The sequence below is a fragment of the Vanacampus margaritifer genome, chromosome 8 (assembly GCF_051991255.1).
Source record: "Vanacampus margaritifer isolate UIUO_Vmar chromosome 8, RoL_Vmar_1.0, whole genome shotgun sequence".
NCBI lineage: Eukaryota > Metazoa > Chordata > Actinopteri > Syngnathiformes > Syngnathidae > Vanacampus > Vanacampus margaritifer.
The window spans coordinates 12,956,877-12,972,851 of record NC_135439.1 but is presented as its reverse complement, the minus strand read 5'-3'; the positions used below and the strand labels follow the sequence as shown (position 1 = coordinate 12,972,851).

Below are 15,975 nucleotides of genomic sequence, written 5' to 3'. Positions count from 1 at the left end.
ATCAGTTCATCAACAAGCTTTGCAGAAGCCTGATAACGATGGGTGGGCAAGCGTCTACTCAAGGACTACAATTCATTTTTACTCCCCCGTGGTGTACAACATTACATTCAATTTGCTGCTGTTCAAAGAGGATATATTTTTGAAGAACAATCTTGCTGCAAGGATGTGCATCAGTGTGCTAGGACAACTTACAAACGAGTCACAACTTGGGAAAAGTCATGTTCACTGCCTCTTTATTCCCAAATTATGCAACAAGACTTCCTAAACGTCAGTGCAGGATATTTTATAGTTCTTTTTCACACACACAGTAAAGCAGTAATTAAGTGTTGTCATGATTAAGCCTTGGTGCTGGAAGCCTGTTTACTCTGTTGTAGCTGTTGGATCTTCAAGTTCATGACTTCAATCACAGCTGCAAGAAACCCAAAAATGAAAAGTAAAATGTGACATTCTTATGATAAATTACAGAATGAGACCCAACCGAAATCTCAACCAAGTCAAGAAAGCAAACCAAAGGTGGTTTCTTAAGCATGTTCACAAGACTCACCTTGTTTCATGGCATGTTTTTCCTGAAGGGCGGGCTGAATTTTCTCTATCTGCTTTGTCAGGAAATCTAGTTTACGTTTGAAGAATGCCTTTGAATCTGTTACATTCTAAAGGAGGCAAATACAAGATGCACCTTAAGTTTGCAGTTTTAAAATAGACTTAACTCATAATGTAAAGTATATAAAAGAGCCTACTTACCATTTCAACATAATATCCTGTTCCCACATCCACAAAAACATGCTCCACGTCATTTAAAGTTCCAGGTACATACATCTAGATCAAGTCATGTCAAGGACAATGCCCCTCAAGATACAAAATATGAAAACAATACTCTTTTAAAACGTTACAGGAAAATGTAGTACACTCAGCACCTTCTGGATTTTCATATTAATTCCTTCCAATGTGTATAGTATAAAGAGAAAAGTAAAATAGCCATCAATAACATATTAACAAAACAACAGAAATGCCAGAACCGTTCATGTTGAAAAACGTGCTCCAGGTGACACTTATCTGTGTTCGGCAGAGAAAACACTTTGAGCAGCAGCAGGCTATAAATCCTATGCATCCAAAGTTACTTACAATGAATAGCACTCAAGGATACAGAACTTGTAAGTGGGACGAGTAATTCTTTGCCTAGAGGAGAGAAATGAGACAGTTGAGCTGCGTGTTTTATCGAACCTTGGTTAAAGTGTAAACACCAAAACTTATATGTAATGTAATGTAAGTGCATTTAACTCATTCGCTACCTTGGATCTTTATAGAGTATTTGTCAAATACAAAAACAAAACATTGAACATGTGGAAAAAGCTTGGTAAGTTAACCTCTAAAAGTTATAGTGCATTTTACATCCGTCCTGAAAGTCCACCCAAAACCGAATATCCCTAATTTTTCTAATACTGTAAGTGTATGCTCAGTGATGATTTGGTTACATCATTCCCAGCATTAATTCTAAGTAAACTCAATTACATTTAGAAAAGATGGTGTTGGCCAGAATGTAACTAGATTACGATGTGTTAACGCAAATAAAAAAATATATTACACCCACCTTGATTGTTTTTGTTTAAGGAATTCAAATTTTCTTTAGCTTCAACATATTTAGCCTGGACAACTTTGAGCTGGCTTATTGAGGACGTCAGGAACTCAATCTCCTGCAACACAAAATCAAATGTCGTACAACACTGTACTACTGTCTCCCAAGCAAAGTAAACAACACTCTCACATAGACATTTAAATTAATTTGTTAAATGTACAAATATCTGTGAGCCGGCATGCCTTAATGTTTAGCTTCAAATAGTCTTAACGTTAAGGGAGGTAGGGGTAAAAGAGCGTGAACATGCTACGTAAAGAATATACACAAAAATAAACTACTACGTGTATTCAGTTCGATTACCAACAATACAATAACATTATTGGATTTATTTATTTTTTTACACGACAATAATATACAAAAGTAGACTTGCCTGGTCTAATTGGCTTTTTAGTCCCTCAAGCTGAGGGAGCGAAAGGTCCGCGAGATTGATCGCCATGTTGGGAGTGTGTCAGTGTGACAATAGGGATTGCTTCCGGTTCAAGGAAGGTGGGTGTTCGTTCAGAGGACGACCCCCAGAGGATGTTAAAGGACATGCAGCACACGTGACCTTATATTTGTTTTATTCAATGTTTGCAAATATTGAGCAGAGACACAATTTAGACGGAGCTTTGTTTGATTGTCTTAAATTTAAGTTTATCACTTACATTAAATTTTCTGTACGTTTCTGTAACACCTTGATTTTCAGTTTTGATTCCACCAATCTCAGAAAGTAGGAAGACTGGAAAATGATCAGAAATGTCTGTATATCATATTCCTGAATTTGTCTTATTTTGAATGGAATTTGTCAGTATATTATCAACCAAGAAAGCCGATTTATTTGTCACTTTTGTTGGGTTTCTAATGGTTGGATAACAATAATTTGGATATAAATTATTCCGAAAATCTTCAGTAGGAGAATGATTTTCAGCTCTAAAGAGGTTCATATTATAAAGTCCCCAAGTCCATATAATAGATAGAACATGATTTCCCTTTCTCATTTGTTCGAAAGTAATGTTCAAACTATCATTAAAATAATTTATGTCTGTGCTTGGGGGTCTGTATATAACACCTACAATCAATTTTTTTTCCATTATTGCAACATGGAATTTCAGTAAACAGATTCTGAATTTATTTGATCCGATTTAAGGGAAAGATCAGGTCTACTCACAAAGTTTATTTATTATTATTATTATTTTTTTTATGTATGTAAACTACGACACCACCTCCAATTTTATGTTCCCTAACAACATGAATATATATGACATTCCATATAAATCCTTTCCTCTGGAAGCCACGTTTCTATTAAGGCAACTATACTGAAAAGTCATGATCTAAGAGTGATAAATAATGCACAATCTGGTCATAGCTTTTTGGCAAGCTACAAGCATTTAAATGTAATAATGAAAAAATATTTGACTTTGTTGAGATTTGATATACATATTAAATGTATTCACTTTATGGTACTAGAGACAGTGACCTAAATTAGAATTTATTAAGAAAAAATATATACCAGGATCAAAATCTGAATCATAGCAAGTTCCTCTTTTATAAAATAAAGCAAATGGGTTAAATAACATTTAGTCAGTGTCTGATTTTGGAATCATTAGTGTCTTGCAAAGAGGAAGGAAAATCATCCTCAAATGTATGAAAAGTTATTACACAATCTTTAAAAATCCCCGATGTTCATATTCCGGTTTCCTTTTTAGATGTAGATGTACATTTGATATAAAACCCATTTTTGCAAAGTGTACAGAAAATGCTCAAATTCCTTCATTTTTACACTGTGAACACTGTTCCTCATTCATGTACTGGCAGATATTTGTCCCTTTATGAGTTTTTGCTTTAAACGGATGTAAAGGATAAGAACAATGTACATGCTCAATGGCTTTCCATATAGATTTTTTCCTAGCTCAAAATGAGGCACAAGTGGTATCATCCTGACAGTGATGGGTGACGACTGACACCAGGTATCGGTATCTGTGCCAATACACGCCTTATTTTAAGGTATCGGTACTCGTGGCGGTGACCTATCCCATTATCAGCCGCCCTCCTGCAGCCATTTTACAATCAGGGACTAGAAATGAGAAATTATGTGAATACAAATTTACCATAATATATATATATATATATTTTTAACTACAATCATTAAAAAAAAATCATCTACTAGTATATATTAAATAGTAAATCTAGTTCATCATTGTTGTAAAACACTATACTGTCTTTTTATGGCTTTGGCTGGAGCGCACCATCTCTGCCTTACAACCAGGAAATGGGCGTGTGCAATGGTTGCTCCACCATGATCTGTTTACCGTTTCTTCTGTGGTACAAAGAAATAAAGCAGTTTCTTCTTCGGTTGTTGCTTCAGGTCTTTCCGGTGCACTGCTGTTGATACAGCGCCTCCATAATGGCGCAACACTGCAACCGCAGTTAAAACGTTGCTGCCGAGCTCAATCAACACAGCTGGAGTGCTGCGATATCAGAGGCTCAGGCTGGAGGTGGTGAGCAAATTGGGTGCAGGTGGCAGGAAAAACCCTTAATAAATTGCAATGGAGGATAAAAAAGTTAATTGTACCTCTTCCAATTAGTCTGTCGCATCACTGTTATTACAGCATAGATGAACACTGCACCATGTATTATGTGTTATGTATAGTAATTTTTTATTTTTCAGGCCAATTAAGTGTGCAATTGAATAATTTCCCGCAAAATACCTCATTTACCTTGGTACAGTGGTTTGAAATCACCTATTTAGATTTGTCATACAAATGCAATCCAAACACTGCATGTGAATGCAGCTATTGCTAATAAGTCTGACTAGACAGGAAAGCTTTCAAATCAGCAAAAAAATGCAAGTCGGTGAAGGAATATGTACTCAGCCCATCTTTTAAATTTAAAGTCAGAGTTCATTATCAACAAGCTATGCACCTTTCACGCTGTAATGATTATGAATTCAAATAAAATCCAATATCTGCGTTGGCGCTCCATGTTGTTGATTTTGCAGTCATGACAAATAATATATTAAAAACTTGTCCTTTGTTCAGCATGTAAAAGCAAATACTGCAATTATTGGACTAATAACTAACTCAGTCATCAAGAAAATTCGAGAGAATGTTTATTACAAACCTTTGAGTCAAAAGTATTAAAACACTCCAAAAAAATTGAATTAAAACGATTAAAAACAGTTGATAACAGTTAAACAAAGTAAAAAGTAAATTGCAGTTATTTTACAATTAACACCATTTCAAGTGTAATACCCTTGAAATGAAATACCAACTCAGGAGAAAAAAAAATAAAAGTGTATGCGCTGCACACAAGATGTCATCCAGTAGCAGCTGACTGGCCTTCACTACCGCAGCTGAATTGGTAATCCATAGACCACAGGTGCGGCTCCTATGAGGTGTTTCAGGTAAGTGGCCTGCCTTGAAGGGCCCATACAATTCAGCAGTGCACTTCCAGACTCTGCTGAGAACCAGGATTCCAGCAAAGCTTTGGTGAAGCGATCAATATCCCGATCCGTTACATTCCACAGGTTTCCTAAAATAAAAGGGCTGTGGAATTCATAAAAAGAAACAAATCAGGCCAAATTTCACATATTACCCGTCCAACCCTATTGCATAGAATTATACCCCACTGAAACCCTTTGCTCTACAGCATAATAAACTGTGCACTTGCACCACTTGGACATTTTCTAACATTCTATGTCAATTGTAATGAAGACAAATTCATATCTCACCAGCCTGCTATGAGGTAACTGAGGATGATGCCTTCTCCCTCCTGATCTCCCCGCACAGCCAGAGCGGCGCTGCTGCAGCCGACCAGCAGAGAGGCGGCTCTCATTGGTCGCATCAAGACCGTGTGGCTGTCAAGGAATCGTGCGCCTGCACCGTGGCCCATATAACTGGAGGGGTTGAAATGTTATTTGTATTTAAAATAAAAGGTACCACTTAACAAGACAGTACTGTATTGTGTAAAATCTCTTTGAATTATGCTGGCTTTTTTTTTTTTTTTTTTTTTTTTTAATAATTGCAACTATATAGAGTATCTTATTAGGTTGTCCATCACCATCAATCTTTAGTGTGTCACAAACGTACATGTATAGATCCTTAGTTGCAACGGCTTCTTCCAGCTGTCCCGGTTTTGGAGCATGTCCACACACACCATCCCAACCCGGTTTGCTTAAATAAAAGACAATAATGAGGTAGGTGAGAAAACCCAAAAAAGTTTGCCATGGTCCAAATTGTGAGTATTTGTCTCACCTGCTCAACCACTCTTTGAATTGTTCCTTTGAGTTTTTTAAATTGTCATCAGGGTCCAAAAGATAAAATGTATTCTTCATGTTCACACCATGCTTCAGGATGGACTGAGGGTCACTCTGAGGAAGGATAACAAATATTGTCCTGATGACTGATCTCACACAGTGCATTGATACAATTAATGGGATAAATCATACGTCTTTCTGAATGCTCAGTCCAATCAATGACTGCAGAGACGGCATGCGGCTCACAGAGCGGAACCTTAAAATGGACATGCTCTCCCAGGGCAACCTCTGAAGGTACTGTGGGGGAAAAGTCAGCTTGGGGTCAATTATGATCCAATTACAGGACGGACTGTATGCATTGCTCCATGTTAAAAATAGTAAATTGAGTACCTTGTCCAGAATGAGAACCACGTGACCACAAGGCTCCTCTCTGTCTGCAAACTGCAAAACAGCCGATTGGAGAAGCTGCTCACAATCGTCATCCCATTCCGGACAAACTCCTAGAGCAAAGCTTTTCAAGTCTTTTTGGGACAGCATAGGGATTGCAGAAAGAAGAACCTAGACAAAAGTCAAATATTTAACTAGGTGTTTCATTGCTAGCAAAGTTGGAGACAGTAAACGAAAAGCACACATACCTTTAACATCTGGTCACTGGCTGTCACTCCCTTTGCAGACAAAGTTTTGCTAAGGTGCTGGGCCTTTGTGGAGAGCTTGGGCTCCAATGAAAGAGGCAGAAGAAGGCTTTTCCAGCATCCCAACAACTGCTCCATCTCTCTCAGCAATTGCTAAAACATAACATTAACAACCAGCTTTATCATCCACATACATACATAAATACATATAAAGTGCTTAGCATAAATGAGTACACCCCGACAGGTTTGTATGAACACCTTTAGTTTCATTTCAGAATCAAGATTTTCTATGGGATAATATACTACAAAATACTCACACAAATGATTGCAAACAAGATTTGTTCATTAGTACACAAAAAATGTGGTTTTCTTAAATTTATTATTGAACATTTTTGCACAAATAAGTAGACCCTTAGAGGTCATAGAAAATACTAAATGTAATAATTTTTGTTGTGGGATGCATTACCCATTTTTTTTTTTTTTACTTTTTGTACTAGTTAATTTGATTAAATTGAAGATTTTGTCATTTATGCATTCTATTAACCTTACTTTCATGTTGTGAGTTAAGCGCATAGTCTACAGAAAACATTTAGGTCAAAATTTGGGAAATTATGTTCATTTAGATATTGAATAAAGTGTTTGCATTTTTCGAAGGGGGTGTACAATAAATCCAGTACTTGGTGACATTGCTGCATGGCAAATGCAATTTTAGTGTTGAATATTTGTTTTGAATTTGACTGATTACAACAGTCTCTCTCCAGCAGTGTTCTTTCTTGTTCCTTACCTCAACTCGAGAGTCAAGTTCCCTGCGGCCCTCCCACCACAGAGCTTTCTCAGACACGTTATTCAGAGCCTTTTGCTCCACCAGAATACTGTCCATCTCCTGGACCAGCCATTTAATAGAGTGCTGTAGAACAAAAGACCAGTTGTGCTCACAGAAAAGCATTGCGAGAGCGGTGCTGCAGATTTTTTATTTTTATTTTTTAAAGGGAGAGTAAACTCCCAAAATTTCTGTACAATATGTCGTATGTGCCCCACTCTAAACGCAACATTCTTATTAATATCGCGTTTGTGGAATATGAGTTAAGCAGCAAATTCCACCCGTTTATCCTTGTCAGGGGCTGGTCATTTTCCCACAAGCTGTCGACGGAAAATTGTCATTTGCCATGATTGGTTGTTACCTGAGCAACTGTGACGTCATTTTCAGTCGACAGCATGTGGCAAAATGACCGCCCCCCTGGCTTGGATAAAAACAGGTAGATTTTGCTGCTTAAATTATATTCCACAAGTGCAATATTATTCAGAATACAGTACCATGTTTAGTCTAGTGGGGCTGCATATAACAAAGAAACCTTTTGGATTGACTTACCCTTTAATGAGTACTACATGAACTGTATGGCCAACGATCCGTACATGCTGATGTTTTCCTGAGCCCACTAGGATGAACCCCCCTCCACACCCCTTTTTTTAATTTATTTATTTCCAATCCCCTAAAATGATTACAGCTATACATGCTCTTTGCCATCTTAGATGGCCATCTTGTCATGCTTACCAACTCTGTGGAAGTGGGAATGTGTACAGTCACAGGGGCCGATCCCTTTTCGAGACGAGACAGTAGGATGCCTTTACCCATTTCCCGAGCTGTTATTCCAGGCACTGACATCATACACACAGTCACACCTGTGGCAGAGAAGAAAGAAGCATGTGGAAATATTCTGCTTTTGCCCTCGCAGTCATCAATGAAAGTCAATCTTAACAACATTGCATAAGTTACCTGGGGGGAGGTGTTGAATTTGTTGCATAAACTCTTGGCAGTGGCTCTGAGGGAAGGCTGAACAATCAGCTGTCGGAAAGGAAAAGATGTTTTCCAACTGAGACAACCTCTGTTCTGTAGTAGTAATGGGACTAGACTCATCGAGAGTTAGGTTGTCCATTTGATCTGCTAGCCCACTGGATGTTTTCTTCAGCTTTCTATTAAAAACAAAACAAATGACCATAAAAAAAAAAAAAAAACACTAGCATACAATCATCAGATGTTGACATCACAATACTGAGAATAAATACACTTACTTCAGACAGTTGGCTAGGTATCTGATGGTGCGATGTCTGCTTGTGATGCCCAAAGACTGGGAATGAAGCATTGCAGTAGCTAAAGGATCCTGCTGTCCCACAGACAGTGCCAGAAAGGCACAGAGGTTTGGAAAAATAGTGGGATGGGGGAAGTGCTGAAGGGTCAGCCAAGCTGAGCGGAGTAACACGTTTATATCTTCAAATGAAAGATCGTCTGCAAAACAGAACAAACAATCAGATGGGGGAAAACACTTGTTACATGAACACTATAAACAAGAAATGTATGTCCAAAGGTAATTGAGACACCAGAAGAACATACAGGAGGGTCTCAGGAATTGGATTAAACTGAAATCTGAATTGTTAACATTTTGGCAATGCATGCTTCATAATTAGTTGCAAGAAGTCCCAGGTGAGTGGAACCACTTGAAGCTGGAGCTGTGATTGATATAAAAAATTAAATAAAGCAAAACTGTACAGTACTGTGCTAACCCTGCAGCACACTGAACACAATTAGAAGAAAAAAAATTAATACATTGATGCGTGTTACTATAAATAGCAGGCAAACAGTTTTTCATTAAAATACATGTTTAAAATGAACTCCAACGCTAAGCTAAAACATACAGTAAAAATATTTTTCATTTTGTCTAATGATTGTATTGTAATCTAACTGCTTTCATCATAGTTGTATTTCAGGAAACAAAATATTAATATCTGTGCAATCTCACCCGGTATGGGGTCCGGACAAGGATGATGGGTTTGAGGGCCTCTTGCTTGATGTCCACTCTTCTTATTAATCAAGTCTTTACTCTCCAAATCACAACACAAAACCCTCCGCACCACTTCAACAAAATTTTTGTCTTGAGAGATGAAAAGAGAGAGATTTAAAAAAAGTTAAAAAGCAAGGGTTGATTGCTCACATAACTGTCTGTTGCTGTTGAATCAAAATAAGTCATTTTCAGATGAAATCTGTCCTTATTGCCAATATCATGTCATCAGCTGAGTTTAGCTGATACTACATTAATTAGGGATGTAAAGATAACAGTAATATCGCAATATTAAAACTGCCACAATATCGTCGTCACATCACGATATTAAAGTAGCACATCTGTTAAAAAAGGCAAAGGGTGTATGCATTTCATTTATGCAGTTCTCGCATCCCCTGGTGGTTAGTTTATCAGTGCAATTTTAATTAGGGATGTTTTGGCCAGTTTTCACTCATAAATCAGCCATACCAGCAAATATTTTTTAACACTGTCAAAAAACACATTACTTTTGGCCCGCTTCAGTCAAACAACATTGTGAAATACATTAACCATGACACTTTGCGCTGCTCAGCCAATCGGCGTACATCAATGACATGGCCACGCCAATTTCTCCATCACTGCTATTATCTACAATTTTTTACCCAATATGAGCAGTTTTTTTGTTATATAATTAATATATTTTGAGTTTTTTATTCGTGAGCTTTGTTTTATATTGCCAACCTCGCCACAATATTGTGGGGTTCATATCGTTATATTTATCGCATCGTGCTGTGTGGATATCGTTACATCCCCAGTATTTATTGCAATCAATTATCCAGCAGTTTAGTTCAACATCTGTTTTTACCTGAAGTGGCATAGTCTTTTGTCTCAGTGTCTGACGCCCTTAAATACTCAATGCTCAGGTCTAGAATTTCATCAGTTTCTTCTTCAATGGCCCTCATTTTGTCTGGCTCGTCCTCCAACTCCTTGCCGGACACCTTTCTGGATCTTCCACGTCTTAAGGAATTTCGACACATCAAAGTTTCGTCTTCTGATGAGGTGTCTTGAAATAGTGCACAGCTTTTCTTCCTAGCCTGTCGTGTTGGTAGGATCTTCTCAGCAGGGGTAGCTGAGGCAGCTTTACCTTTGCCAGCAGCTTTTCTTGTGGTGGTTTTCTTTTTGGACACTTTTTCAATCAGTTCTTCCTGAGCAATGTTCTCTGCATCACTCTCGTCACTGAACTCCAGCTGTATCAAGACAGTTCAAATTATTAGTACATAAACAATACACCCAGTTCTTAATTTATTCATTGGATTTGATGCCCACCTTGAAACGAGATTTCTTAGTGCGTCTTGGAGCGGCAGGTACAGGTTTAACTTTGTCCCGAGTGGGCAGGGACTCGTCAAACACCTGAAACTGCAGTTTAGAGGCGGTTTTCAGTGCCTTTTGTACTGTGGCCGGCGACTTTGCTTTCTGAACTGGAGTAAAGGCCAACGTGGGCACCACTGTGTTGAAGTCAAAAGCGCAAAGCTCCCTTTCAAACTTGGACTTAATCACTGGAGTCTTGGGAAAAGGAGTCATGGGAATCATAATTGGAGTAATGGGACCCCGACTCTTCGCTTTGGCTGTGGAGCTTGGGACTTGGATCTTTGGCTTGGAGACCTTGACCTTTGTCTGCTTCTTTTTTTCAGACATAGACAAACCTTTAGACTCCTTGAGTGAAGACTGGCGCGATTTCAGAACTTCCAATCGTTTTGGTGCCTTCCAAGTCCACACATTTGAGAAAAGTTCCTCTAGCCTGCAATCTTTTTCCGTAGACAAGGTAACCAATGACACAATGGCTTTGGTTGCCATGAGACCAGCTTCCACAGCTTTTAGTTCCGGCGTGTGCACCGAATCAACAAAAGCTAAACCAGCTTCAAGTACTTTCCATATGTTGCTGATCTTACTGTGGCTGGGTTCAAGACCACAAACAGCCATGTGAAGGTACACACGGCCCACCACATCATGCATAAGAGAAGACTTAGGGGACACGTTTGCAGGGCTACACAGTGAGATGAATTCAGCCAATTTAGCCTCAAGTTTGGTAGTGATCGTTTTACAACGAGCTAATGTGGCCCAGTGAAGTTTAAAACCCTCTTTGGCTTCCGAATGATCCAGCTGGAGAATCATATCTGCCTGTGCAGCTGCCCAACGTGCGGTGACCCGGCCCAAGAGGGGCTCTGAGCAGCAAAGGCACGGGCAGCTTGTTTTGTGTGTGAGGCATGAGAGCCAACAACGAGGTTTGGCCTTGAGAGGAGGAGAGCTACTTTCATCCCTCACAATTGGTTCTCTGACAGTCCACCTTGTACTCAGGATGTCCTTCAGGTCGTCCTCCATTACAGGCAATGGAGAACGAGATTTCTGTACTGGACGACCTTTTCTTGGTTTGATTTTAACCTCAGACTTAGACTTTGCATCTGAAAAATCTGAACAGACATAAAGCTGATTAGAGAAAAAACATCAACCAAGCGAAGAAAAGAAGCCATAATTAAGACGGCTAATTCTAATCATTAGAAGTATCTATCAATTTGTGCAAACCTGTGTACATTTCCAGAAGGTTCCTGACTTTGTCTAAATCAAATCCACTTTCTTCTACCTCCCCCTGTATTAGTTCCAACTCAGCTTTCACTACCAACAGCTCAGCACACCTAAGAGAATCAAAAATAAGAAGGATTATAGTTATGGAAGATTGAACACAGTAAGTGGCTCATAAACATAACCCGTCATTGAACTAATAAGGACAATTCTGAATTGAGATGAAGTGCACTTGGTTCAAGATCCGCGAATATATACTTCTGCTGTTTTCTCGCAAAAACATTAAACAATACTGGTATTAAGGGCAAGGACTTACTGGCTCAGTGCTTGCAACTTGGTGGCCAGCTTCAGGGCTTCTCGACACTGCAGTCTTGCATCATTGATGGCACCACAGCTTGTTCTCAGCACAATCACTTTCATTGAGCAGCTCAACAGTTCCGACAGCAGCCGCCATTTGAACACAAGATTATTTCCTGTCACAGATGACAATACCACTAAGTCCAAAATTATTAAATGCTTACATTGATCACCCCTGTTATACGACATACCCGTGTCAATGAAGCGCACATCTGAGCCATTTCCATGATTCCCGTAGAAACCTCTCCCCACAAAAGTGACCAGCAGGCTGCTGAGAAGATTCAGACTTTCATACAAGGCCGTATCTGGGCTTTTGAACCCTGAAATAAAACAAACAAAAACAATAAAATAAAATAAAACTTAAATCAATCTTGTTAAAGGTGAGGTGTTTGGCTACAGTACATAAAACCATGATGCAGAAAGCAAAAAGTTAGCTGGTTATGTGTGCTTTGTGATAAATAGCCTACCATGTTGCGTAATGCGGCTCCGCAGAGTTTGTGGCAGGGAAGTTGTGTCCAAACTGAGGTAGGAGCTACAAGTCTGGAGCGCTTGAGCTCGCAACATATACCAGCCCTTAGAACGTTTCTGATCATTGGCCTCTTTAAGCACATCACACAGATAAGAAACCCCACAATCCACCTGTGAGAGTGGAAACACCGTAAAAACAAAAAAGCTCTCATAGCTCTAAATTCAGAATACAAGAACTACGGCTGGACACAAGTTACTTACCTGTCCAATTCTGTAACAGCATTGAGATTTCAGCAAAATGACGAACATGGAGAGAGGGGATGGTCCCTCAATGTTTGTATCATTGGTGATCATTTTTTCTGCTCGTTCAGTCAGAGTCTGAAAACGTCATTAATCAGGAAGACATTTCTGATCAAAATAAGTTTGATGTATAACGTGTGTTAAGCATCATTATCAGGAAATTGCATTACCAAAGCCAGTTCAGGGGAGCCCATTTCTAAGAGGAGGCAGGCTGACTGACAGAGGGAATGTGCACATCCTTGAGTGTCGCCAAGTTGGCGGGAAACTTCAATAGCAAGTTGATATGCTTCCAAAGCTTTAAGAGGCTAAATTGGAGAAGTACATAAATAGAAATACAGTGATTTCAACACAAGTAAAATTAAGAAATAAAAGCAACCAGATTAGATTGCAGAAAAGTCAATCGGACCAACTCAACTTGATTTGTAAAGTACTTTAAAACAACAACAAAGTGCTGTATGTGTAATAGAAATCAGTCATGCAAGGTCAAGTGGGTACATTTTCTTTGGAATGGGTGGCGAAAATCACAGTTTAGTTACCTTTCCCATTAGTTTCAAGAGAGATGCAGTCATCACAATGGAGTTATACGTCTGTTTAGGATTCCTCACGGAAGGGAAAACTGGAGCATGCAGAAGAGCAGCCCACACAGCCAGTGCACTTTCCAAAGATTGGCACAACTCTTTGTGGAACAAAAAAATTGTCACAACAGTAGGAACGATAAGAATCAAATTGCACAAATTGTATGTATTACAAAAAGGAAGGAACAAATTCTAATTCAAATACACTACATTTAAAAATAGGGTACATACTGTTCTGTACAGCCAAGCTGAATTTTAGACCATCATATACCAGGACGTTGTCCTCATTCTTCTGCTTGTCTTCATAATCAAAATCATTAATCACTACAGGATCTACACATTGAGACTGCTTACGCATCTCTCGAAGCTTCACGTCCCTTTCAATTGCCTAGCAAGAGAGACAAAGAATAAACTCAATTTAAAAACACTTAGCAGACAGGAGGACTTCTTTCCAGCTAACTGATGAACAGTTTTCTTGGCCATTTTTCACACCAAACAAGTAAAACATTAACTAACCCTAACTCTTATAGTCTGCAATGAAAAAGGGTTGAATGTGTCAATGGATATTAAATACTGTGCAATATTTCATTTTCAAGAGCTGTTCACAATACATAAGCATTTTTATGATGTTTTGTGATCCATTAAGCAGTTATAGTCATCGCAGTTATAGTTATCAATATAAATTTGGTTTAACTTTTTTAGAGAGTTTCTATGGGAAAAACTGTTATTTAACTATCAACACAAAATTGATACTTTATTTGTGTGAGGAAGTACAACACAAAGGTTTAAAACTTAATAACTGTGACCGTCCAAATCCACCAATGTGTACCTCCTGAAGATTCTTCTCAAGAGAGCAGATAAAAAGCCAAAGCAAAGCATGGGCCTTGTCGTCCTTCAGTCGGTGTGTGTTTTCAGGAGTCTCTGGTTCCTCTTCCAAGAGCCGTAAAGCTTCATGGGTAAAATCAACAGCCGTACTGTAAAGTTACAGAGAAACACATGAGCATGCAAAATAAAAGCAATATATATTTTAAAATAATCCACAATCGCAGACTTCATTACAGTTTGTGCTTTTTAGCTATCTCAGCTCTTTAACTGCATGTAGAAATTAAACAGAAGAAGCTCTTACCAATCAGTGTGTACACTGAAGTCCTGAAAACAAACAACATGGGCCATTTCGCAAAGGTAGACAGCACGCAGGTGGGTGTGGGAGCTTTCCTCATGACAGATGTCCAGCAGATCACAAAGAGTGTTGTAACGTTCCTGGGAGGTGTCGCCTGCCTCCTCCTTGTAGAGACGCAACTCCTCATCCAAAAGGCAAAGCATTATCCTTTCATCCGGAATGTCAGGACCAAAACCATCACGTATAGTCCTATGAGATCACAATCAACATTGTCAATATTATGAAACGATGCTGAAAAGTTTTAAAGGGGAAGTCAACCCCCATTTTTTTTTAATAATATGTTCTATGCAGCCCCATTAGTCTAAACATGGTATTCTGATTAATATTAAATTTGTGGAATACGAGTTAAGCAGCAGATTCCCGCCATTTTTATCCATCTTAGGGAGCAGCCATTTTGCCACTTGCTGTCGACTGAAGATGTTGCTCCAGTCTCAGGTAACAACCAATCACAGCACAGCTTTAGAAAACAGGTGAGCTCTGATTGGTTGTTGCCCGAGCCCTGAACAACATTGATGTCATCTTCAGTCGACAGCAAGTGGCAAAATGGCCGCCCCCTGAGATGGATAAAAATGGCTGGACTTTGCTTCATAACTCATATTCCACAAATGTAATATTAATCAGAATGTCATGTTTAGACTAGTGAGGTCACATATAACATATTATAGTCAATAAATGTTTAAGGTTGACTTCCACTTTAACTATTAGAAGTGGTGCAAACCTGAGTCGGATGTCTGATTCAGAGCTACGTGCACCATCGATCTTGGTTTTCACCCACAAAGAGATTGGCTCCGTCATATGCAGAGCCATTTTATTCCCCAAGGCCTTCAGCCACAGGATGACCCAGTCTAGCGCTCGTTCCAGGTGCCCTGCTCGCTGGGACGCCTGCACAGCTAGCATGAAGGGTCGGTTCAACTGCGGAGAGTCAAAGTAATTCATTTCTATACAGTATATTATTAGCATAATTTTATTTGAGGGTGAGCACAATAAAAATATTACCCTATCAACCGAGAGTGAAGCAGGACAGTTCTTGCTTAGATCATAACACAGGATCTCAAGGAGTGTGAAAGCCTGGTCATACAGACGACGATTGTACAAGCCACAGGCAAAGTTGTTCACCACAATCACTACACATGAGTAAGAGCAGCAAAATAATATGTGTAAATATATTGTGCGTTTCAAAATTATTATAATTTTTTTCTAAACGCT

The 15,975-nt window shown here is 38.9% G+C and overlaps 2 protein-coding genes across 2 annotated transcripts in view; both read right to left on the bottom strand.

Annotated features, from left to right (window-relative positions):
• Positions 1-216: 216 nt before the first annotated feature.
• pfdn5 (prefoldin 5) lies at positions 217-2,146 on the bottom strand. Its single transcript, XM_077573580.1, has 6 exons — positions 2,004-2,146; positions 1,589-1,691; positions 1,145-1,176; positions 742-816; positions 545-650; positions 217-409 (listed from the first exon to the last, which is right to left on the bottom strand). Exons 1-6 carry the CDS (start codon positions 2,067-2,069, stop codon positions 336-338), a joined length of 456 nt encoding a protein of 151 aa, XP_077429706.1. The 5' UTR covers positions 2,070-2,146; the 3' UTR covers positions 217-335.
• A 2,557-nt stretch (positions 2,147-4,703) lies between these two features.
• espl1 (extra spindle pole bodies like 1, separase) overlaps positions 4,704-15,975 on the bottom strand; it is an 18,038-nt gene continuing 6,766 nt past the window's right edge. Inside the window, exons 7-32 of the mRNA XM_077573637.1 lie at positions 15,766-15,893; positions 15,488-15,681; positions 14,716-14,958; positions 14,419-14,563; positions 13,821-13,977; positions 13,551-13,690; positions 13,185-13,319; positions 12,976-13,092; positions 12,714-12,885; positions 12,438-12,566; positions 12,206-12,362; positions 11,893-12,002; positions 10,639-11,780; positions 10,178-10,559; positions 9,295-9,426; positions 8,570-8,783; positions 8,274-8,470; positions 8,052-8,179; positions 7,284-7,406; positions 6,503-6,652; positions 6,258-6,425; positions 6,060-6,164; positions 5,866-5,981; positions 5,701-5,784; positions 5,343-5,507; positions 4,704-5,157 (exon numbers count right to left, since the gene is read on the bottom strand). Of these exons, the coding sequence (XP_077429763.1) occupies positions 4,956-5,157; positions 5,343-5,507; positions 5,701-5,784; positions 5,866-5,981; positions 6,060-6,164; positions 6,258-6,425; positions 6,503-6,652; positions 7,284-7,406; positions 8,052-8,179; positions 8,274-8,470; positions 8,570-8,783; positions 9,295-9,426; positions 10,178-10,559; positions 10,639-11,780; positions 11,893-12,002; positions 12,206-12,362; positions 12,438-12,566; positions 12,714-12,885; positions 12,976-13,092; positions 13,185-13,319; positions 13,551-13,690; positions 13,821-13,977; positions 14,419-14,563; positions 14,716-14,958; positions 15,488-15,681; positions 15,766-15,893 (5,135 nt within the window). The 3' untranslated portion in view covers positions 4,704-4,955. The remainder of the gene's footprint in view (positions 5,158-5,342; positions 5,508-5,700; positions 5,785-5,865; positions 5,982-6,059; positions 6,165-6,257; positions 6,426-6,502; positions 6,653-7,283; positions 7,407-8,051; positions 8,180-8,273; positions 8,471-8,569; positions 8,784-9,294; positions 9,427-10,177; positions 10,560-10,638; positions 11,781-11,892; positions 12,003-12,205; positions 12,363-12,437; positions 12,567-12,713; positions 12,886-12,975; positions 13,093-13,184; positions 13,320-13,550; positions 13,691-13,820; positions 13,978-14,418; positions 14,564-14,715; positions 14,959-15,487; positions 15,682-15,765; positions 15,894-15,975) is intronic.